The sequence below is a fragment of the Onychomys torridus genome, chromosome 3, assembly GCF_903995425.1.
Source record: "Onychomys torridus chromosome 3, mOncTor1.1, whole genome shotgun sequence".
NCBI lineage: Eukaryota > Metazoa > Chordata > Mammalia > Rodentia > Cricetidae > Onychomys > Onychomys torridus.
In genome coordinates this window covers 90,908,486-90,933,598 of record NC_050445.1, presented here as the reverse complement: position 1 = coordinate 90,933,598, position 25,113 = coordinate 90,908,486, and the positions used below count along the sequence as shown (strand labels likewise).

The following is a 25,113-nucleotide window of genomic DNA, read 5'->3' as shown; positions in this document are numbered from 1 at the left end:
ATTATTCAGAGCCATCTGAGCTACAGCATGATCCTATCTCAAAAAAATTAAAAACTGCCTGGCTTGGCTGCCCAAAACTTTAATCCCAGCACCTAGAAAGCAGAGCCAGTAAGGATCACTGAGTTCAAATCCAGCCAGGGCTACAGAATGAGATAATGACAGAGAAGATATATAATCACTTGCTGAATATTATACTCAAACTAAGCAGAGAGCTCACCAACACTAAACCCCAAATAACCTTTCTCTGCCTCCTACCCTACACCACTTAGGGTACAAAGAAAGACTATCTTACACTAAGTCACTGAACCAGAGTGTGAAAGAACTTGTACCACATGAATAAAGCAGTATAAGTTTGGATTGACAACATCTGGCAATGGGCCTAGTAAGTTGTTGGGCATCTGTAATAAGTTAACTATCCTAGAAAGTCAGGACAGTGACTTCACCATCTGGAATGAGTCAGATAATCTCTTAAATCCTCGAGACAACAAATCCAAGTTAGACTTTAAACAACATGGATTAGTCTGACAACAAAAGCCTGGAAACTGGGCAGTATCAAACAATGTCAACAACAAATTCCTATCAGTATCAAAGTCACAAAATTGTGGGAAGAAACCTGTTTACAATGATGAAGAAACCATAATGAAACATTGTTTTCTATGGTTCTTTCAAACTGGTAGGTTCTTCTTGTGCCAAAGCTGATATCCAGAAAACTTTGATAAATTCTAACAATTGTTATGCAACACACAGGAAGGAGTCTTGTCTTTACTGTGATCTTTAAGGCATCTCCAATTTTTTATTATATTTATCTACTTATTTATTTTTGTGTATGAGTCCAAAGACAACTTTTGGGAGTCAGTTCTCTCCTTCCATTATGTGGGACCCCCTAAGTGGAATTTCCAGATGAAATCCATGTCCTCGGGCCTGGCAGCAAGCCCCTTAACCAGTTGGCCTGTCTCACCCATCCCCAGGGTCTCCAATTTTGACAGACCTATTATATAAGTGTTCTGAAACCTTTTTCCACTTTTCTAAACAACTGTGAAGATAGGTAGGCCTGTGACCATGAACCCATGCTTTCTACTTACATTGTTTCTCCAGTCTTGGCTACATGACAGAGAAACTGATCCAGGACCGGACAAACTTCCTTTTTCCCCCTCTTCTCAAAATCTAGATAAGGGAAAGAAAAGAACATTTACCAGTATGTCCTCTACAAGCAAACTTTATTCAAAGTCTTGCTCTACATTAGAAAACAATTAAGAAAATCAGCCTCAGCTGGGCGTGGCGAGGCGAGGCAGCACACACCTTTAAACCCAGCATTGAGGAGGCAGAGGCAGGCGGATCTGAGTCCGAGGCCAGCCTGGGCTACAGAGTGAGTTCCAGGACAGCAAAGGGTACATAGAGAAACCCTGTCTCGAAAAACCAAACGGGGGGTGGGGAGGAGGCAGGAGAGAGAAGACATAGCCGAGAGAAAATGACCCTCTCACCCAAATACCCACAGCCACCCCGAGTTCCTACCCCCACGCCACCTTTTTCCACCCACAGCGCGAGTTCTCCTAAAGGGGGCACTCCACCCCACGAACCACCCCTCCCGGTGTTTCCCAAGAGTTTCCCACGGAGAGCCCCGGCATCCGGCCCAAGCCCCGATCCCCCGCCGTGGATACCTGAAGGAACCCACCCCGAGTCGCCCCACTAAGCCGCCAATCCCCCAAATGCTGCTGGGTCTCCAGGCGGGGCTGCTCAGAACGCCGGGACCCCCGCGGTTCCAAGTTTGGGAAGCCGCGTTCTCGAGCCTGTTGCTCGCCAAGCCTCGCTCGGTGCCGGCGTGGTGAGGGCGAGCGGGGCTCCCCAAGGCGCAGAGGCCGCGGCATCCGCCGGCCGCCGCCGCCGCCGCACGACGAGGCCGCGCCGGTGCCAGGCGCTCCCCTCCCCCCACGCCCGCGGCCCACACAAAGCCCCGCGCCGGGGCTGCGAGGCGGCGCGGGCGGCCCCCGCCCGAGCGCGCGCGGCGGCCGGCCGCGCGGCGACCCCCACCTTTCAGCGCCTCCTGCAGCCTCTCGACGTCCATGGCGCCGCGGAGTCCCTCGCCGCCGGCGCCTCCCTCGGCCGCCGTCCCGGGGGCCGCGGCGCCCGCCCCCGCCCCCCCCCCGACGCCCGCCCCCGCCCTCGCACACACTCCGCCACTCGCCGGCGACCGCGGAGGGGGGGGTCCCGGAGGGAGCCGGGGGGTGGGGAGGGGAAAAGCGAGAGACGGAGCGAGACCGGCAGAGCGAGCACCTCCCCGAGCCGCTACCACCAGCCCTCCAACATGGCGCCCGGCACGTCAGCGCGCGCACGCTCCCTCGCGCACCGCCTCCCTACCCCCCCCCCCCCCCCCCCCGCCTCCCACGCCCCACCCCCGGCGGCCGTCCTCGCTCCCGCACGCGCGCGCTCCCGCGCACGCGCGCACTCCCCCACGCCCGGCCGGGCCCGACCAGACCCGGCCCAGCCCAGTGCGCGTGCGCTGCGGGGCCCGCGAGGGGGCGGAGGCGCGAGTTCGGAGCCCGCGGCTGCCTGGTGTCCGCGGAAGCCGCGCCGCTGAGCCGACGGAGGGCCGGGGGTGGGTCCCTTGGCCTCTCTGAGCCTCGGTTTCCCCACCCGTACACTGACGGCGCCGGTGCCGACCACTGTGTACTGTTGCAATGAACACTGGGGCTCAGAGAATACATTTCCAAAAAAAAAAATTTTTTTTGGTGGAGTGAGGGGTTGGATTTTCAAGACAGGGTTTCGCTGTGTAGCCCCGGCTGTCCTGGAAATCACTCTATAGACCAGGTTGGCCTCAAACTCAGAGACCCAACTACCTCTGCCTCCCACGTGCTAGGATTAAAGGCGTGGGCCACCACCTCCCGGCTTTGATGTATTTTGTTTTTGTTTCCGAGGAGCTTACCTTTCCCAAACTGGAAGATGACCTTATTCAAGTCTCCTTCTGACTTCACCTCCCACGTGCTGGGAAGATAGAGGTGTACCGCCATTCCTGTTCGTATGGGTGCTGGGATACAAACCCAGGGCTTGGCAAGCATTTTACCACCTGAGCCGCATTCAGCCCAGTATGCTTTTTCTTCTTTAAATATCTACTTCTATTATTTATGCACTGGAGAGGGGGTGTGGCACAGCATGGGTGTGGAGGTCAGAGGTCACCTTTGAGAGTTGGTTCTCTCCTTACCCCTTGTGGATTCCTGGTAAACACCTTCACCAGCTGAGGCATCTCCCTGGCCCCTGTGCATTTTCAAAACAAAACAGACTTACTATTGCCTATTGGTGAGAAGTGATAGCTACAACTGAGTGACCAACAGCCTGAAGATCTAGATGCTGGATTGTTATCTCATCTCCCCTCGCTGGGTGACCTTGGGCTAGAGACCTAAACTCTAGAACTTCCCAAAGCCTCAGTGTGTCGGTGAGCACCCCAGAGCCCAGCACATGCTGAGTTACGTCGGGAAGATGGTTCCGCAGGGAAAGGCACTTGCTGCCCAGCTAGGGCCTGAGTTCTCTCTAGGGAGCTTCACGGGGTGGGAGGAGAGAACTGACTCTCACAAGTTGTCCCCTGATCCTTACACCTGCCCTCTCGCACGAACACACACTGTAAAAAAATAGTTTAAGCAAAGACTGAAAAAGGGCGTCTATAAAGCAATGAACACATTGGCTACGATTCAGAAGTGTTCAGGCACCTGCGGCTTCTTTATCATGGGCCTCAGTTCTTACAAGAAGAAAGAAGAGGACAGGAATCCGGGAGGGATGGGCTCTTCAGCCCTGACAAATGGAGACAAAGTATGTTAAGACAGTTCCCGGAACTCAGAACCTAACACAACTGGCTCTTACCAGCATGAGCCGCTTTACACTTTTACTGCCGGCCTCCGAGACAGGGTTTCTCTGTGTAGCTTTGCGCCTTTCCTGGAACTCACTCTGTAGCCCAGGCTGGCCTCGAACTCACAGAGATCCACCTGGCTCTGCCTCCTGAGTGCTGGGATTAAAGGCGTGCTCCACCACTGCCCGGCATACTACCAGCCTTTTTAAGAGATAGCGCCAGCATGATGGCTCTTGTGGTGAAGGTGCTTGGAGCCAGAGTTTGATCCATGGTACCCATGTAGCAGAAAGAAAAGGCTGACTCCCTCTGGTTGTGTACGTGTGTGAGTGCTTGCACACACACTCACACAAACACATTGTAAAAAAAATAGTTTAAGCAAAGACCGAAAAATGGCGGCCATGAAGCAAGGATTGGCTACGATTCGGAAGTGTTCATCAGGCAGCTGTGGCTTCATGACGTACATGTGCGAGTGCTTGTACATACACACACACACACACACACACACACACACACATACTAAAAGTAAATTTAAAAAATAAAACAGCTGAGCGGAGGTGGCGCACGCCTGTAATCCCAGCACTCAGGAGGCAGAGGCCGGTGAATCTCTGAGTTCGAGGCCAACCTGGTCTACAAAGCGAGTTCCAGGACAGCCTCCAAAGCTACAGAGAAACCCTGTCTCGAAAAACCAATAATAAATAATAATAATAATTAAAATAATAATAATAATAATATAATATAATATAAAAGCTATTGCTTATTTCATTTTCTTTTCCCAAAGCCCACTTACTACGTTGTCGACAAAGAAGGGGAGAAGCCTGTTGCTTGACTTGTCTGAGACAGTTTTGCTGACAAGTTGTCTGCCTCTTTAGGCCACTGCTGATCAGAGTATAGGTTCAATCACAGGAAGGTTTGGGGGAGGACAATGTCATGAAACCTTTGGCTATCACTGCCACGTGCTGGGTCCTTCCAGCTCTGAATGGACCTACCAACTCCACGACGAAGTTTAACCTCTCCTTCCTGCTACCCTATCTACCACAGGGCCCAGTTTCTGAAGTCAGAGCAATCTGTGCTGCGATCCAGCTGCCACTAGCCGGGTGCAGATATTTAATCTGGGGAGTAAAACTCAGTGAAATGTAAAGATCAGTTCCTGGACTCTTTGATGAAGACCAGTTCCTCTGGAACCAGCCCTGTTTCAAGTGCTCAGAACCAAGCGTGGCCGGTAGCTCCTGTGTCCCACCGTTACAGGGTTACAGGGAGTTAGTTCTCCTGGAACCTTCCTTCCCCTGGAGAGCAAGCCAGTTCACTCCTGTCACTTGTGATTTGTCCCTTGCTCCACCTCAGCTTGGCTCTAAGTGAACAGCTTTTATGGCTCTTCAGAATCCACATAGTTCTTTCTTTTTCGTGTGTGCTGGGATTGGAATCCAAGGCCTCTCACATGCTAAGGAAGTGCTATTCCGCTGAGCCCCAACCCCTCTATTCACCCACCTGCCCCCCACTGCTTCCCCTCCTCCTCTCTCCCTCCCTCCTTTCTCTCTTCTTTCCTCGCTCCCTCTCCTGATCTTCTCTCTCCAGTCTTCCTCCACCTCCTTTTTCTCTCTCTTTTCCTCCCTCCCTCTCCTGTCCTGATCTTCTCCACCTCCTTTTTCTCTCTCCCCTTCTCTTCCGTTCTCTCTCCACTTCCTCCCCTCTTCCCTCCTCCTCCTCTCCCTTCCCATCTCTTGTCCACCATCTCTCCTTCTTCCTCCTTTCTCTCTCTCTCTCCCTTTTCCCTTTTCCTCTTCTCCTTTCTCTCCTCCTCCCTTTTTCTCTCCCTTCTTCCCTCCCTCACCAGCCCTGTTCTCTCCCCTTCTCCCTTTGCTCCCCCAGCACTTCAAATTTTTACACATAAAATTGCTCTCTGTTGGCCAGGCTAGCCTGGAACTGGCCATGTAGCCCACACTCACTTCTCCCTCACCACCCTCTGCCTTCTGGTTTCCTGAGTGTTAAGATTATTGGCGTTGACCGCCATGTCCCGCCACCATGGCCCACCTCTCCAACATTCTCCTTTAGGGTTTTCTGTTTAAAAGCTCCTCCCTTGCAGTTCACTGTGTGAACTTCCTCACATATTTCTGGTCTCAGGTAAAACTCCACTTCCCTCTGTTCCCTTAGGCTAGCATTGCCCTGTGCACTTCTGTTGTGTGATATTTTGTTTGCGTTCTGACACAAAGCTTGCCTGGAGATGGAGAGGATGGAGCTAGCTACTAGTTAACCAGAGAGGAGTTGGAGGTCTGTACAGAGTGGAGACAGGAAGTGATAAGGTGGGGCAGAGATAGGATCTCAACCCTTTTGGACAGAGGATCAGGAGAGGTTGGAAGTCCTGGTGGCTGCTTGTCCACTTATCTTTCAGGTTTTATCCCAATATCTGACTCCTGATTTTTATTGATAAGATTCATTAGATTTATGCTTCACACTTCTTTCTGTCTTGTACTTTATCTGGTATTTTCAGGCTTGCAAAGAGAGGAGCCTGAGGACGGTTTCTTTGGTTCATTCTCTACTTCCTCCTGGAATTCTTCACTGGCCAGCCTCCTGCTAAACCCTGATAATTCCCTGGGAGGGAAGCAGGACCAAGACGTGGCTGCCAGCCACAGAACTCCCCATGATTCTTGGGTTTCCTGCCTATGTAAGATCTCTCCCTACATTGAATCAGTGTACATGGTGGAGGGCGATGGCTGGATCATAGACTACCCCTGGTCTTCTGCCTTGGAGGCTTGATGGCAGAAGTCAGCTGCCATTCACGGGAACACTGGCTAGCCTGGTGGCAAGAGCCTGATGGAGAAAGGCAGAGGAGAGCGTAGATTGGGCACTCTTTCTGTGAGTGCGGCCCCAGCTGATGCTAGCATTGCATTAAAGGCTGCAGCAACTAGAACAGCCCATAGGGGCAAGTTCCCAATTACTGTTAAAAAGGAGCAATGAACAATGGCTATTGTTGTTTGAATCTTAGACGGTCTTTTAATAAAAAGCCCAGAGCCAGATATCAGGGTGAAAGCTGAAAGATCAGAGAAGCAGAACAGCCAGCCACTAGTTCTTACATCTATGAATTCCTCAGCCTAAAGAGAGTGAGTTCCTGCTTCCTCACACCTTATATGCCTTTCTCTGCCCTGCCATATTGCTTTCTGGGATTGAAGACGTGTGTGCTTCCTAAGCAAAGGCATGAGATCTCAAGCGCCGAGATTAAAGGTGTGTACCACTGCCTGGCTCTGTTTCTCTCCTATACTGGATCAGTCTCATGTAGCCTAGTATGGCCTTGAACTCTCAGAGATCCAGATGGGTCTCTGCCTCCAAGTGATAGGATTAAAGGTGTGTGCCACCACTGCCTGACCTCTGTGTCTAATCTAATGACTGGCTCTGTCCTCTGATCCTCAGACAAGTTTATTAGGGTACACAATATATCACCACAGGTTATAATGGTTCCACTTCTGAAATTTCAGGATTTTTTTTTTTTTTTTTTGAGAAAGGGTTTCTATTTGGAGCCCTGATTGTTCTGAAACTAACTTTGTAGACAAGGCTAACCTTGAGTTCAGAGACCCACCTGCCTCTGCCTCCCAAGTTCTAGGATTAAAGGAGTATGCCACCATGCCTAACTCAGGATAATTTTTTTATGTGTAACAGAAAAATAATGCAAATAAAAATTAAAAAGTAGCAAAAATTACTACATTTTTAGGGTTTTTGTTCTTTGTTTTTTGTTTGTTTGTTTTTTGCCAGAGCTGAGGATCGAACCCAAGGCCTTGTGCTTGCTAGGCAAGCGCTCTACCACTGAGCTAAATCCCCAACCCCTGCTTTGTTTTTTGATAGGATCTCACTGTGTGGTGACCAGCTAGACCTGACTCAACTGGAACTCACTTTACAGATCATGCTGGCATCAGATTCACAGAGATCCACCTGCTCTACCTCCGGAGTGCTGGGACTAAGGGCTAATTTCATGCCAATGTCACACTCCCAGGCGAGAGGTTCACAGGGTTCTGGCAAGGATCAGCAGGGCCAGCCACATGGAGCTCAGGAATGACAGCCGGCGTGTACAAGTTAGTGTCTTAGCTTTCACCTCACTGTGATCCAATGCCTTAACTCACTGTTTAGGAGGGCTTCGTCCCTCATGATGGGGAAGGCGTGGTAGAGCCACCCAGTGCATGGTGCTGGGAGGTGGGTTAAGCATTGTTCCCATCACAGCAGACAAGGAAGCAGAGAGAACATGGCGAGAACCAGCAACACGCTTCAAAGTCCAAGCCCTGCAACTGCTTCCTCCAGCTCCCAAGACACACACCACACTTCCTGTAGGTACCACAGTGTCCCTAAGCATTGCTATCTGCTGGGGACCAAGCATTATGAACTGAGCCAGTAGGGAACATTTCAGACTTAAACGAAAACAGAGAAGGCTTTTGAGCCACTGCAAAGATGGACTGAGGGGCTGTAGCCCCGCTGCACTGTGCGTACACAGAGGGAAGAACCAGAGCATGGAAAAGACAGACAGTAGGTAGTGGAAGATGGAGAGGGAAAGAAAGGGAAGAGTGAAAACACCCAGAGAGACTTCAGAGAACATGGAGGAGGATCTTTTTATAACCCCACAGGGAATTATGTGGGTCTGGCTGCCCTCCTGAGCTGAGTTTGTGGAAAAAGACAAGCGACTTGGGGGAAAATATAGAAAAACCATCATCCAGTCTCCACAGGATGGAGACCAGCAGACAGGCCTGGGTTGAAATATCACTGTATCACTGCTCAGCAAACAAAGCAATCAATGGAAAGAAAAATGCAGAATGGGAGAACATATCTGTGAACTATTCCTCCAAAAGGGGGTTAATATTCAGAATATATAAGGAACTGACAAAATCCAGTAACAACAAACTAGTTTAAAAATGAGCATTATAGGGGATGGAGAGAAGGGTCAGTGGGTAAAAATACTTGTTCCTCTTGCAAAGCACCCAGGTTCAGTTCCCAGCACTTACATGGCAGATCACAGTTGTTTGGAACTCCAGGTTTCAACACCTTCTGGCCGATATGGGCACCCATAGTCATGTGATATGCACATAGAAGCCACTGTATACACACATACACATAAATAAAAATAAAATTTTTAAACGAGAACTAGACCTAAATGTAAATTTTTATGTGTATATGTATATTTAGGTTTGTGTATGTGTGTTTGGGACACATATATGTATAGTTGGTGGGGGTTTTTTGTTTTTTTTTTACTCTTTAGAGGCCCACCACCCAGCTCCCAAATAAATACACAGAGACTTATTCTTACTTATGAATGCACAGCCTTAGCTTGGCTTGTTTCTAGACAGTTTTTCTAACTTAAACTACCCTGTTTCTCTTTAACTATGTTTTGCCTCTGGGCTTTTTAACTTTCTTTGTTCTATCTATCTTTCTTTTCTTCTTACTCTGTGGCTGGTTAGTTGGTCCCTGGCATCCTCCTCTTCTTCTTTTCTCACTTCTTGCTTCTTTGCTTCTACTTATTCTCTCTGCATGCCAGCCCTGCCTATCCCTTCTCAGCCTTAGCTATTGGCTGTCCAGCTCTTTATGAGACCAATCATGTGTCTTAGGCAGGTAAAGCATACAGCTTTAAAGAGCTAAACAAATGCAATATCAAAGAATGCAACACATCTTTGCATCATTAATATTCCACAACATGTATGTACATGCATTTGGAACTCATATCATGTAAGCCAACCTAAAGAAATGCATGTCATTCTACCTGCTATATAACAGGAGATGTCAGTGTGCACCTCACAATGGGTTATTTATACATAATGACATCACGGTGTATATTTTACAATTCTAGGAAAACGTAAAAAATTCCTGTAATCCCAGCACTTGAGAAACAGAAGCATGAGGGTCTCTGAGTTCAAGGCCAGTGTCTACATAGTGAAAGCTCCAGGACAGCCAGGACTGCATAGAGAGATCCTGTAGATAGATAGATAGATAGATAGATAGATAGATAGATAGATAGATAAAGTAGGCCTGTAGGAGTTCATCAGGAGGGCTCCCGTCCTTGCCTAACTCCCTCAGACTCCAACCCTCTTCCCTAGCCGATCCCGATCAGTGGTGGTGCATGCACTCCAAGCACTCGGGAGGCAGAGGAAGGTGGAGCTCTGAGTTTGAGTCCAGCCTGGTCTATCAGAATGAGTTCCATGACAGCCAAGGCTACACAGAGAAACTGTCTAAAAAAAAAAATAGATAGATGATAGATAGACAGATATATAGATAGATACAAAATGCTAGAAAAAGGAATTAGAATCTTTGCCATAAAGAAATGATAAGCATTGCCAGGCAGTGGTGGCACACACACCTTTAATTCCAGCTCTCAGGAAGCAGAGTCAGGCAGGTCTCAGTACAAGGACAGCCTGGCCTATAGAGTGACTTCCAGAACAGCCAGGGATACACAGAGAAATTTTGTCTTGAAAAACAAAAGGAAGAAAGAAAGGAAGGAAGGAAGGAAGGAAGGAAGGAAGGAAGGAAGGAAGGGAGACAGAAATGATGTTTGTGAAAATTGATAAGCTTATCTTGATTTAACTATACAAAAGCCAGGTGTGGTGGCCTCAGGCCCTTACCCCAGCATTCGGAAAATAGAGGCTGATAATCTCTGAGTTCAAGGCCAGCCTGGTTTAATAGTGAGTTCCTAGACAGCCAGATCTAAATAAAGAGACCTTGTCTCAAAAAAATTTAAATAAATAAATAAAATAAATGACCTGATACACAGATTATACTCAAAATGTATACAATTGTTATATCTTTATGTGTCTGTTAAAAATAAATTTAAATTAAAGTGCACTGTATAAAGCCTTGGCAGTTCTGCAATTCCTGTAGCATTTATTTATGCCTTTGAGTCCTTTACTTGTATATCACAAAGGGTGTGAAGATAGAACTGAGGTGGACAAAATAGACTGGCTATAATGTTCTCAACCGTGAGAAGGCTGCTTCACAAACACACTGGGTTTCCTGTCATTCCCCCGACTCTCAGAAGTGAACAGGCTTTCAGTGAAAGGGTCTGTCCTTAAAGACCCCAGGTTGTGTTCTGTTGGTGTCATGGCCACCATGATCATTGCTGCTGGTGACATGCAGTTTGCAAGCGCACTGAGAAACACTGGGCAGGCTGGATAAAGGCCTATCTTCATTCAGCCTGACTGCCATGGTGGAAGCGGACTTCCAGAAGTTTGGGGGTGGGGTGGGAAACAAACAGAACACAACAAAAAGAAGAGGTTGCTGGGAGAGCGCAGTGTCCTATGAGATCAGGACCTCCCCTCTACCTACCCGCCATTCGTGGGCCCCTCTCCCTCTTGTTCTTCTTTATGTCTCTATTTTTCTCTCTGCATCACCCCTCTTAAAAGTACACACCTTCATTCTGATTGGCTTGCTAAGGATGACTGAATGGTGTGGTTCAGTTACCATCAAAGTATTTGAATAGCTAACTCAGGCCACATGTCCATACCGCTATACCCAGGAACCAAGGTCTTGTATATGTCCTGCTGTTGCTGGCCATTGAGACAGAGAGGCCAGGAAATGGAACTTCTCAGAGAAGGGGAGAGGGTAGACTTTGGCTGGACTTTGAGCACATCTGCAAGTGTGTCTCTGCATGGGACATCTGAGAAGAACTGGCCCTTCCTTAATGTGGGTGGGCCTCATCTCGTCAGGCAAGGGCCTCAATACAACACAGCCTTCCTCTTCCCCAAAATGAGAGAAAACCTTTCCTGTCTGATTGATCTGCCAAGGACCTGGCTTGTCAAGTCACCCTGTAGGTCTTAGGACTAGCAGTGTCTGTAATCAGATGAGCCACTGTACTGAAAATCCTTATAATTCTCAACCCTTCTCCTCTGCCTCCTCAGCCTCTCACCCTTTCACCCCCACTTTCCTCTTTGTTGTTGTGAGCGTGTATACACCACACTACCAGGCACACCTGTGTCATGCATAATCCTACTGCTGGGGAGGTAGACAGGAAGATCTTTGGGGCTCACTGGAATCACTGGGTTCAGGCTCAGTGAAAGACTATGACTCAAAAAATGAAGTGTCTCTCTGTCCCACATACACAGACACACAGACACAATTTTTGTTTCTTTGAAAAACCTCAGACATATACATGTAAACGTACAGATGCACATACTCTATCAGTAATTGAATATGATAAAACCGGATGCTGTGGTTTAGATAAAGGTCTAAAATCTGACATCTGGGTTTAACTCCCAGGTTCTCACTTCCTGATTGTGTGAATTCAGGTAAATCATTAATGTCTAAAATGCCTGTTTCTTCAACTGTGACCTGAAGCCAACAGAGGTAACTTAACCAGTTAAGCCAGTGGTTTGCCTCAGGGACTATGACCTGGTGTTCTTATTTAGGCTAACTGACTTTTGTGATTTCTGTGATTTTGCTACCTTTGTCCTTTGGATAACTTCAAATGCAAAGAGTTACCACTAATACAAACACTTTTTCCAAGCTGCTTAAGGCCAAGGTGCTTGAGGTACCACAGGCTCCTGAAACCTTCGTGTAAATCCCTACCACAAGGACAACCAGGTTACTCTTCATTTTAGCAGGACATGAGCACTGATATGATACCTCCACCTGACACAGAGTCCTTTGTAACAATGGATCTAGTTCAGCATCATTCAGAAGAGCCTGGCAGGAATGCCATGAGGAGATGTTGGCTTTTCTTTCCACCTATTACATGGAAAATGTCAGCTGTGTCCCATCATTAGTGATACGTTACTCGCGTCATCAAGATAGTGTACCATATTTCTCCTATGTACCTTCCTTCCCTCGTGCCCTGGAATTGTATTTGTTGTCTGTAAACTCCAGTGACAATTCAGTGCTAACTCAGTTGCTTAAACTGATGTAACTGCAGCCTTCCGCAGACCCGGGGGCTGGGGGTGGGAGTGGGGGGAGTCTGAAGTCAAGGTGCGGTGGATCTGACTCCTCTGAAAGCTCTCGGGCCTCTTTCAGTCTCTGTCTCCCCCCCCCCACCCCATCTTGTCTCATGTAGCCCAGGCTGGCTTCAAACTCATGTACGAGAGGATGACCTGGAACTCCTGATTATTCTGACTCCACCTCCACAGTGTTGAGATGAAGCTGTGGGAGCACACCACACTCCCTGGTTTACGGAGTGCCGGGGATTGAACCCAGGGTTTCACGTCACCAGCTGAGCTTCTTCTGATTCTTTTGGATAGTCTTGTGTAGCCCAAGCTGGCCTCAAACTTTATATGTAGCCCAGGATAACTCTGACCCCCTATCTGTGCCTTTCTCACAGGCTTTCCCCACGTGGCTTGGCAACCGTCACCCTTGCTCTTTAAAAGGAGTGTGTGTGTGTGTGTGTGTGTGTGTGTGTGTGTGTGTGTGTGTAAGAGTGGCATACAAATGCCACTAAACACCTTGGTGATCAGAGCACAACTTGCAGGTATCAGTTCTCTCCTTCTACCGTTTGACCCTGGAGATCAATCTCAGGTCCTACGGCTTGGCAGCAAGTGCCTCTATCAGCCCCACCCTTAGCCTTAAAAGAATACTAGTTGGGGGCTGGGGATATGGTCAGTTACTAAAACTGAACCGTTGTGGTCCCGGAAGTGGTGAGTGAGATGTGAGAGAAAAGAGGAGAAGGTGCAGCTAGGCCTGTGAAGCCATGCTCAAGAATTTTCAACCCTCGTGGGACATAAAATGAAATGTTGGTTTATTTAGGGTTTTTGGGGTTTGGTTTTTTTTTTTTCTTTTGTGTGTGTGTCTGTGTGTGTGGGTGTGTGTGGTGAATGAGTGCCTGCACCCATGCATGCACATGCAGAGGCCAGAGAAAAGCATGGAGTGTCTTCTTTTTCTGCCTATTGACTTGAGACGGGGTTTCTCAGCGAGCCTTTGTGCTCAGGAGATACACCCCTCCTCACCTCAGTGCCGGGGTTACAGCCTTATGCAACCAAGTCTGGCTTCTGGCCTGAGTGCTGAGGAATTTGATCTTGGGACCTTCCAGTTACGGAGTGAGGGCTCTTACCCACTGAGCTGTCCCCAGCCCCTGCAGTGGAACGGGCTTTTGTTCTGATGGTGGGGTTAGTGGGGTTGGTTGGTTGAGATAAGATCTTGCCATGTAACTTGGCTGGCCTGGAACTCACTCTGTAAACCAGGCTGACCTTGAACTCCTTGAGATCGGCTTACCTTTGCCTCTTGAGTGCTGGGATTAAAAGGCATGTGACACCATGTCTGCTGATAGTGGAATGTTTTACACATCCAAATGACAGACACTGATTTATGTTTGTCAAAATCCTGTGTTCTTGTTGAATCTTCTGGACTCTCAAGAGAATGCTCATCTTTTAGAGATGCCCAGGTCCTGACACTTCCTCAAACATTCTAAAATCTGCCATTGGTAACACACTGCTAGACTGATCATTCTCAATTTGTGGAGAGAATTAGAATTGCTTGGGAGCAGCTTGAGGAGAGGGGACATTCTGGATCCCAACTCGCAAGGTTCTGAGTCAAACAGCCTTGAGTAGGAGGAAGGATTGTCCATTTCAGTCATTTTCGAAGTTACTTGAAGGGCTTGTTCAAACACAGAATGTGGGCATGAGTTGTAGTTCAGAGAGAGAGTGCTTCAGCATGCCTGAGGCTGTAGTCTTGACCTCCAGCACCACTAAAGCCGAAACCTGCACCACTCAAAGCTGGCTGTGGGGGTCCGCCCACAGGTTCTAGATTCAATTAAGTCTGTGGCAGGATCCAAGGATAGCCATTGCTATCAAGTCAAAAAAAACACACTGTAGGAACCATGGTCCAAGGGGGAATATTAATAAGTGTGGCCCCTGAGACCATACTTGGAGAAACATAACATACCTTTAATCCCAGCACTCAGGAGGCAGAGGCACATGGATCTCTGTGAGTTCAAGGTCAGCCTGACCTGCATAGTGAGTTCCAGGGGTACACAGTGAAATGCTGCCTGTCTAAAATAATAATAATTAAAAAAATCAAAGATGTTGCTCATGGCAGATAATAAGACAAAGATGTTGTTCTGTATGCTGTGAATATGTTGCTCTGATGGGTTGGTAAATAAAATGCTGATTGGCCAGGAGCCAGGCAGGAAGTATAGGTGGGGTAAACAGACAAGGAGAATTCTGGGAACAGGAAGGCTGAGTCAGGAGATGCCAGCCTGCCGTCTAGGGAGCAGCATGTAATGGCACACAGGTAAAGCCAGGGAACACGTGGCAACATATAGATTAATAGAAATGGGCTGAGTTTAAGAGCTAGTCAGTGGTAGGCCTGAGCTAATGGCTGAGCAGTTTTAATTAATATAATCTTCTGAGTGATTATTTTATAAGTGGGTGTGGGGTACATGGGGCTGGGCAGGACCTGAGGAAAACATTTAGCTACACAAAGATTTGAGTGTTTTCCCTGGGGGCCAAGACTGCAGAACTGTGGGTAGAAGGGTTAAGGGTCAGACAGGAAAGCAAGGAGGCCAACAGAGAACACACTATCAAGGACATTCCCATTATTGGCTCTTTGAACTTCTACTGGGGAATTCTGAGATCAAATTGTGGAGCAGACAATTCCATTACCCACCTGATGAGAGTTAGCCAGGGTATAGACACACCCACTCCGGTCAGTCTATTTGGAAGCCTATTCCAGGAAATGTTCATTTTCCAGCTCCTTCTGCATGCCATTAAGCAAGCAGAGCAGGTGTGGTGGCAGAGGCTAGGCTGCAGGCAGTCAGGGTTGGGAAGTGGAATGAAAAGTGCTTTGCATGGCATTCATGTGTGTGGAGAATAAGACAGAAAGTCCAACGGTAGCTGTACACGCAGAAACTGTGAGTCAGAGGGCAACTTTAGAGAGGTTCAGTCCTAATGTACAACAAATCAATTCTTTTGTTTGTTTGGCTGGTTGGTTGGTTAGTTGGTTGGTTGGTTGGTTGGTTGGTTGGTTAGTTTTTCAAGACAGGGTTTGTCTGTGTAGACCTGGCTGTCCTGAAACTCACTCTGTAGACCAGGCTGTCCTTGAACTCAGAGATTCACCTACCTCTGTCTCTCAGAGTGCTGGGATTAAAGATGTGTGATACCACCACCTGGCCTATTCTTTGTTTTTGTTTTTTGTTTTTTTTAACTTTTATTTTTGTTTTATGTGTATGGGTAATACGCCTGTATGTAAGTCAATGTCTTCAGGTCAAGGTGTTGGACCTCTTAGGCCTGCCTGGAGTTACGAATGGTTGTGAGCTGCCATGTGGGTGCTGGGAATCAAACAATGGTCCTCTGGAAGAACAGCCAGCCATCAGTCTTAAACAACAAGCCATCTCTCCAATTAAAATTTGGCATCAAATGTTTTCCCATTTGAACACATCTTGCTTTTGTTAACTATTGTCTGTATTACCACACATGTGCCAGTGATAGTGAACTGTCAGAGGACCTGTTTTAATCACTGGTCAGGGTTCAAACACTTGGTGTACCCAAAATGGTATAATTTCTTAATTTTTTGTTTTAAGTCTGTATCCTTGAAATAATTCCTAATAATAACTGAAAAATCTTGTTTCTAAGCCAATGAGACAGCTGATCATATAAGACCACTTGCTGCCAACCCTGATTACCTAAGTTTGATCCCTGGGACCCACATGATGGAAGGAAAAAAAACTGATTCCTACAAGTTGACCTCTGATCTCCACAAGTGTACTGTAATACATGTGTGTGTGTGTGTGTGTGTGTGTGTGTGTGTGTGTGTGTGTGTTGTGTTACACACAGATAAAAATAAATTTGAAGAAGAATCCAATTTTCCAATATGACATATATACTTATCATTTAACGCAACATGGCAATCCTAGAGAAAGGGAATGTTATTGTTTTGTTAAGTCCTACATGTTCACTAACAACAGGTATTCTCCCAAGTTCCTTTACAGTCACACTTTACATACACACTACAGAAGTGAAGAAGATACATTTACACTCATGACTTTGCCTACAATTATAGGGGATTGCTAAACTACTCTAGTCTAACAGACAGGGTTTATGGTTAGATTACTGAATTAATCTGGGGAAGGCTTTAGGTGGCCCATGGTTTTTCACCATTCAGGGAAAGTGAATTTTTTAATTATTTAAAGACAAACACTAGGAGAATAATTTTCTTGATGTGTTGGCCCAGCTTGGCAATGTCATTTTTTCATCCGGACATAGAGACAATGTGTTTCAGCAGATAGAAAGATACTATTGAAATGACATGAAAATTTTATGGCTGCAATCCTAGAAGGATGTCCAATGGTTTTCAATAAAATATTCATGACAAAAGCACTGTGAAAGAGATACATTTCCCTTGGTATCATTTGAGCCTTTGAGTACATACAGATTTTGTTGGGTGGGAGGCAGGTATCTTTTTACTTACATGAACCAATCCATGTTCATATTTTGTCTCTTTGTCTTTTTGTCTCTCACTCATACCTCCACACTACACACTAAATGCGCTATGTTTGCTATTATTTACTATTTAAATAATAAATGATGAAATAAATTGGTACCAGGAATAGGGTGGTTGGTTTCCAGACAAATGCCCTCCCCACAGCCATACAGAACAGACTGCAAAGACTGAGGATTTAAGCAGAAAACAACTTACAAGGGTCTCTGCCTCAGCCTTATCTTCTAATGAGTAAATAAATCCCTAAGAAACAACTCAATAAACTTTCAGTGGATAGGACTTCCTACCTCTGCAAGAACCTTTACAGGAAAAGTAATTTTTAAGGGTAACCAAAATCAGAGTTCTGAAGCTTTGCTGATAGGGCTGGATCTCAGATGAGCATCTAGCCAAATCATTTATTTCTTCATTAACTGTGATGAACAGTGTGTTCATCATCCAAGTCCAGAACAGAGAACAGGATAGCAAGGGTTGTTCCTTTAAGGAATGGTGTGTCTCCTGGGGAAGACAGTAATAAGTATGACACAAGTATTGTGTTGTTACTATTTATTTTCCTACTTTTTTTTTTTTTTTTTTTGAGACCAGGCTTCAGAGACCAGAGTATTCTAGAACGCACAGACATCCATCTGCCTCTGCCTCCTGAGTGCTGGGATTAAAGGCACATGCCACTGTGCCTGGTTTACTGAACTATTTCACTAGACAGACATGACAGTGTGCAGGGAGACCCATACAAATGAGTATACAAGAAGGCCTTGTCATCCTTGGGGGACCACAGGAAGCGTTCAAAAATGAATGACACCTTCATTAAGATCTGAAGAGTAGTAGACATTTATCAGGTGAAAGAAAAAGGGAAGCAAAGAGGATGCTAGAGAGGCTGAAAGTCCCTGTGATGGGTAGAGCTTGGAGAGAAGAATGGAAATTAGTGAAGAAGTCGGGGAAGGAAGTCAGGAGGAGGCCGGGGGTGGATCACAAAGAGACTTCCTGGGATATCTGAAGAGCAGCTTGGGCATTATTCTAAGAGCAAAAAGGAGTGATGGAGGAGCTTTACACAGGGAGGGCTGGGGCTGTGAAGTCAGGAGGGTGAAGACCTGGGTCAGAGGACTTGGGTACAGGGAGTAATGTTTTCAACAGAGGTAGCAGCGAAGGTAAACAGAGGAAGCTGAAGTTGTTATTGAGGATCCTCTCTCTCTCTCTCTCTCTCTCTCTCTCTCTCTCTCTCTCTCTCTCTCTCACACACACACACACACACACACACACACACACACACACACACACACACTTCTGACAGGGTCTCACTAGCTTCAAACTCAAGATCATCTTACCTCAGCCTCTTGAGAGCTGTGATTACAGGCATGCTCTGTGGTACTTGGCCTAGAATGTATCTTTTTAACCATTATTGTTTATTGCTTTCTATCATAGCAGCTTGTTTTCTTTCCTTTTTTCCTTCCCCTCCTTCTCCTCTTCCCCTCTTTATTTGGGGGTCAGGGGCTGTGGATTGAATCCAGGGCCTTGTGCATGCTAGGCAACTTGTCCTACTGAGTTACACCTCCACCTTCAAGTTGCACTATATTTAATATAGTTTCAAATCCTCAGAATGAGACCTTGGGAAGACATACCAGACTTGTTCCATGGTTTGGACTTCCACCTCCTTCCTAACTGTATTAAGCCATAAAGGAAATACACATGTTTAAAAACATTCATTTATTCAATATACTTCAAGAACAATGTAGGTACTGTTGTGGTCCTACCTGCCTGGAACCACACACTTTTGCTTTCACTCTAATATTTTAGCTTAATATTATCTTAATATTCACCAATAAAATGAATTTAGAGACTCTTTCATGAAATCTCAGATGAAAAAAAGTGAGATGTACCTAAGTCAACATCCCATCCCATGCTATGTAGGCCAAAAGCCTTGGCAGACCAGCCTTTGTTTGGATTTGGGTTGGTACAATTCAACTGGGGTTATTGTATCACAAGTTCCTACTTTAGTAGACAGGTCCCTGGTAGCAGCATTAGCTAGTGTTTGCATGTAAACCAAGTGTTTATCGTGTGTCAAGTATTTAATGCACATTTCTTCAATTACTCTTCAGAACATTACATAAGAGGAGAGGTATATAAACGGACATTTCCTGTCCTGATCACCTGGTCCAAATAACTGACTCAGAGGCTGAATATGAATTATATATGTTCAGCCAATAGCTAAGGCTTGTTGCTAGCTAACGCTTACACTTAAATTAATCCATATTTCTATTTATGCTTTGCCATGTGGCTTATGGCTTGTTACCTCATTTTTTACATATCCTGCTTGCCTGTGGCTGGCTTTCATCTCCTCCAACTCTCCTGACTCTGCCCTTCTTTCTCCTATTATTCTCTCTGTGTCAGGCTGTCTCGCCCAATCACTTCTTGCCCTGCTATTGGCCAGTTTTGTTTTTTTTTAATTAACAGTGAGTATAATCCATAGCATTTCCCCTTTTGTCTAATAAAAAAGATAAGTTTCAACCTTAATATAGTAAAACTATATACAACAAAAAGTTATTAAGTAAGAATTACAGTAACAATATCCAATCCATTTGCATTTGGCAAAATTGGACAAAATAATTGTCTATCATATCTTGGTGAGTTTAAATTTTTGTACCAACTGTCCTACTTGTTCTTTGTATAACCAAATTCTACTACCTGTAGGAAGTAACGCAAAGTGTGCTCAAAGAAGTGAAATTTGGCAAATGGACTTGTTTCATTTTTCAGAGTCTGGAAAATCAAAATATGTACACCATACCTTAGATGCATATTCAGGATTTCAATGGGAAACTGCTTTGAGTTCTGACAAGGCTGATTCTATAATCACACATTTGTTAGAAGTTATGGCCATCATGGGGATACCTGTACAAATTAAGACTGACAATGCTCCAGCATATGTTTCTAGTAAAATGAAACAGTTTTTTTTTTTTGTATATTACAACATAGAGCATATTACAGGTATACCACACAATCCTACAGGGCAAGCAGTTATAGAAAGATCTAATTGAACTCTAAAAGATAAGCTTAATAAACAGAAAGGGATAATAAAGAAGCCCCAGAGATAGAATGCACAATACTCTCTTAACTTTAAATTTTTAAATGCGAATGAAAAGGAATGACAGCTATGGAGAAACATAATAGAAAAAAAAACTGAATTAAATCAGCCTGTATACCTTAAAGATGTGTTGACCTCAGAATGGAAACCAGAGTATGTGCTACATTGGGGAAGAGGTTTTGCTTTTGTTTCCATAGCAGAAGAAATATATTTTAATTTTTGTCATGATATTAATAGCCATATAGAGTACTAACTAATTCTAGAAAAAGGCTTCATTTAGGTTCCCGATTTCAGGTTTGAGTCTCTTTTAGGTAACTAGGAATTAAGTTTTTGTACTCTGGATGTACGTAACAAATTATGATACTTTAACCTCTTCAAAATATGCTACATATGACATTCAAAATATTTAAGTTTACGCTGGGCGGTGGTGGCACACGCCTTTAATCCCAGCACTTGGGAGGCAGAGCCAGGTGGATCTCTGTGAGTTTGAGGCCAGCCTGGGCTACAGAGTGAGTTCCAGGAAAGGTGCAAAGCTACACAGAGAAACCCTGTCTTGAAAAACCAGAAAAAAAAATATTTAAGTTCTCAGCAGTGAACAATGACCATGCCTAACAGCAACATTTGAAGTCTCCAAAAGGAGGATGGGGCCCCACAATGAAGATTCCACCTGGATTGTGGTAGCATCACTAAACTGACAAACACCACCCAAAGACTGGCTTTGGACTACAAACTGGTCAGGACAATTTTGAGGTGGCTGCGATGCTGCAGCCTCACAGACTACTCTAGCCAGGACTTGAGACAGCCCTGCACTTTCACACAGAGACTGGACAACAAATGGCACAGCCAGCTCCCCCAGCACTCGACAGTTACCCGTTTTCCCAAGGTCCCCTAAAGACGCTGTTCCCTACAGACAGCAGGAAGTAATTTTAGGAACACGACACCCACATTCCCAAGAAGTGGAGTGGGCAGTTTTTGGTTGTTCAGTGAGTTATAGATATTTGTCATCGTTTAGTGGGGTTGGTTACAAGTTGTAATTGGTAATGGTCAGGAAAAAGGCTGAACAAAGGGTATTAGATTCGAGGATCTTGTTCTGAAAAGAAAAATGGGGGATATAGAAATGATAGAATAAAGAGTATGTTATTGAATCAACTTTTTTTAAAAATTGGAGCTGAGGATCGAACCCAGGGTCTTACGCTTGCTAGGCAAGCACTCTACCACTGAGCTAAATCCCTAACCCCTTGAATCTACTTTTAAACCCAAAAAGCAACTACTCATCTTAAATATTTTACATTGGTATGGATTTTGTATACTTGCTGTGGGATGTTCTGTATGTTAAATGTGTTGCTTTGATTGGTTAATAAATAAAACACTGATTGGCCAGTAGCCAGGCAGGAAGTATAGGCGGGACAAAGAGAGAGGAGAATTTTGGGAAGTGGAAAGCTGAGGCAGAGAGGTGCTGCTAGACACCTCCATGAGAAGATGTTAAGATACTGGTAAGCCACAAGCCACATCGCAACTTATAAATTAATAGAAGTGGGTTGATTTAAGATATAAAAACAGTTAGCAAGAAGCCTGCCATGGCCATACAGTTTGTAAGCAATATAAGTCTCTGTGTGTTTACTTGGTTGGGTCTGAGCGGCTGTGGGACTGGCGGGTGAGAGAGATTTGTCCTGACCGTGGGCCAGGCAGGACCAGGAAAACTCTAGCTACATATACTGATACAAATTTGAGGTTATTTTTGTTATACTAATATATGTTTCTACTCTTAAGATATTTTTGTATATTGATACAAATTTAATGTTATTTTTGTTAGAACCTCCTGTACCTACATTTCTATTCTTGTTTAAGATATTGCACCATATAGCTTATTTAACAATGTGTTATAAAATTTTAGTCCTTGAAAGTTATTATTACAAACTATGTATGATAATAAAGAAATGCAGTCAGTAGCTAGTCACTTATTACAATCAAAATTGTAGTCATGTTAGGAATGTTTTCAAGGTCAAATAGATATATTTTAGATAGATAGGTCATCTTCAAACACTTCAGAGATTTACAGAATATAGCATTTAAGATGTTTTAATAACATAAGGTTTTTATGACAATGAGACAGGTCTGCTCCTGGCAGCATCAAGAAGATGATGGGCATCAAAGAAACTCCATATGGTAAAAGTTAGCCATGGGGCAAGAAACTGCCCTTGCCTCAACTGCTGACAGCATGTTGTCCAAATTGGACACAAGCAAGACACAAAAGTGACTGCTGAACTTTGCCAAGACAAGGCACAGCAGTCCTTCAAAAATCCTGCTTCACAGAAAAGTCTGTCAGATATTCTAGGCCTGTAGTCCAAAGATGGATGTCCCAATTTGCAGAGGAACCTTGGGTGACTGTCCAGTCAGCCATCTGTTTCTGTTATTTCTTAGTTTTGGAAATTGTTTGCTATGCACTTCCTGTTTAGTTAAGTAATATATCCTTCTTGGGTCTCTGATGGAGTTGAAGACTAGTTAGTTATACTTATAGGTTTCCTTGTTACAAAATTCAGAAAAGAATCTTACAAAACAGGGTGTAAAGTGTATAAGGTTGAGAGACATAAGATAGTTTTGGGTTGATAATACAAGTTAGGATAGAAAGTGAATTAGCTACAACACTTTGGACTCATCAAGATAGGATAGAAAATGGAGTATTTTCTCTGAATTTGTCAAATGCAAATGGACTAGACATTATTATTGTAATTCTTGCCTGTACATATTTGGATATAATTATTGTACTTATTATAAATAGTTTTAGTATGTTAGTTAAAACCTTTGTTTTTTTTTTTTTTTTTTTTTTTGCCGGAGCTGAGGACCAAACCCAGGGCCTTGTGCTTGCTAGGTAAGCGCTCTACCACTGAGCTAAATCCCCAACCCCAAACCTTTGCTTTTTATTTAGACAAAAAGAGGGAAATGTTGTGCAATAATTTGATTATGTTCTGACAAATAAAGCTTGCTTAGAGTCAGAGGGTGGAGCTAGCCACTAGCTGACCATAGAGGTTTGGAGGACTGTAGAGAGAGGAGACAGGAAGTGGTAAGGTAGGACTGAGAGAGGATCTTGGCCCTTTTGTACTGAGGAATTGAAGATGTAGGAAGCAACTGTTGGCTGATCCTTGTTCTCTGATCTTTCAGGTTCTTACCCCAACATTTGACTCCCTATTTTTTATTGATAAGATTAATTAGAATAACACTCCAGAGAGGCACCTCTTATTCCTTTAACGCAAAGAAGCTGGTAAGGTGTAGAGTTACGTTCTATCAGACATTGGCAGCACTAGAATTTAAATTTAATTTTGAGGGTTGTAGAAATGGCAGAGGACTAAGTTTGGTTCCCAAGAACCCATTGGGCTGCTCACAAAAGCCAATAGCTCCAGCTTCAGGGAATCTGATGCCATCTCTGGCCTCCTGAGGCACTGTGCTCATGTGCACATATCCACAAATGTGCATACTTACACATAATTAAACTTGTTTGGTTTGATTTTGTTCTGAGACAGGGCATCTCTGTATAGCCCTGGCTGTCCTTGAACTCAGAGATCTGCTTGCCTCTGCCTCCCAAGTGCTGAAATCAAAGGCATGCACCACCACAGAGGTGGTCCCTGGTCTACAGAGATAGTTACAGGATAGCCAGGACTACTGTCTAGGATAGGAGTGGGGAACACTTAAAGTTTAGTCAAATATGAGGGAAAAAATCAGGAGATGAACTGAACACCTTATATTGATTCTAAAAAGAGACAATAGGAACAATGTTTCCATCAGATCAAAACCTTTGAAGCATTTCAGTTATTTCTGTACGTGCTGTAGCCAAACAAGTCAAGCCCAGTTTTGCTAAACACAACAAGGGATTACAGAGAGCTTATTTTCACATTTGTCAAACTTCGTTCATTCTTCCTTGGACAGAGAGGGCTACTAAAAACACAGATAACTTAGGATGATGCTATTAAAAGCAAGGTAAAATTTTTAATGATTTTCAAAAAAATAAACTATGCTACTTATTAAATACTTTTTACTAGTTATACATACTTAAGATACACTTTTAGGCTTAAAATCTTATAAAGAAAAACATACATAATTCAAAAGCAATACAAATAACACATATTTAAAGCTTCTAGTTTTAAAGAAGGTGAGAGACGACACTTAAAAAGATGAGACAGTCATTTCATCTTGGTACTGGTCTCCCATTTTACTCATTATTATAATTCTTTGTCTTTGGATTATTCTTTTTTTTAATGCATTTCTTTGCAAACAAAAATTACAACAACAAAAACATCTATGTTTTCCGATTTAAAAAAAATGCATCCAGGGACTCCTTAGGAGCTCTGAACAACGGACACACCTTTTCAATGACAATATGAACACGTCAACTCAGTGAAGAACAAAACCGCACCTGGTTCTCACATGCTGACACACGTGGTGACACACGTGAGTTTTCTGTTGAAGACTCAGGAGACTATTTCCAGTTTTGAACTGCGGAAAAACAAAAACTAGAACAAAGCTCTCTCTTTCACCCAAGAAATCTCGTCAGAGTTAAATGGCAGCAAGGCTATTGTGAAATGACCTAAGGGTTAACCATGCAGAATTCTTCAACTCACGGCTACAGCATAAGTTGGCGTCGCTTTTGACAGACATGTGATGTGTGTGCAGGTGTTAACTTTTTAAAATGTCCATCTTAGAAGACAGCATCTAAGGTCCTGATAGAGCTCTCTTCTGTCTACACAGGGGCCCCCAAATTCTTTCTCTTGGTCCACTGAAGCCCAGGTTCCTGTGGTACCCAGACATTTATATCGTAGGCAGAGATGGGAAGGCA

General features: G+C 44.7%; 1 protein-coding gene across 2 annotated transcripts in view; it reads right to left on the bottom strand.

The window, feature by feature from the left end:
- Ppp4r2 (protein phosphatase 4 regulatory subunit 2) overlaps positions 1-2,314 on the bottom strand; it is a 42,973-nt gene extending 40,659 nt beyond the window's left edge. For both annotated transcript variants that reach the window (XM_036180210.1, XM_036180211.1), the window contains exons 1-2: positions 2,029-2,314; positions 1,083-1,164 (exon numbers count right to left, since the gene is read on the bottom strand). In XM_036180210.1, the coding sequence (XP_036036103.1) occupies positions 1,083-1,164; positions 2,029-2,062 (116 nt within the window). In that variant the 5' untranslated portion in view covers positions 2,063-2,314. The remainder of the gene's footprint in view (positions 1-1,082; positions 1,165-2,028) is intronic.
- Positions 2,315-25,113: the final 22,799 nt, after the last annotated feature.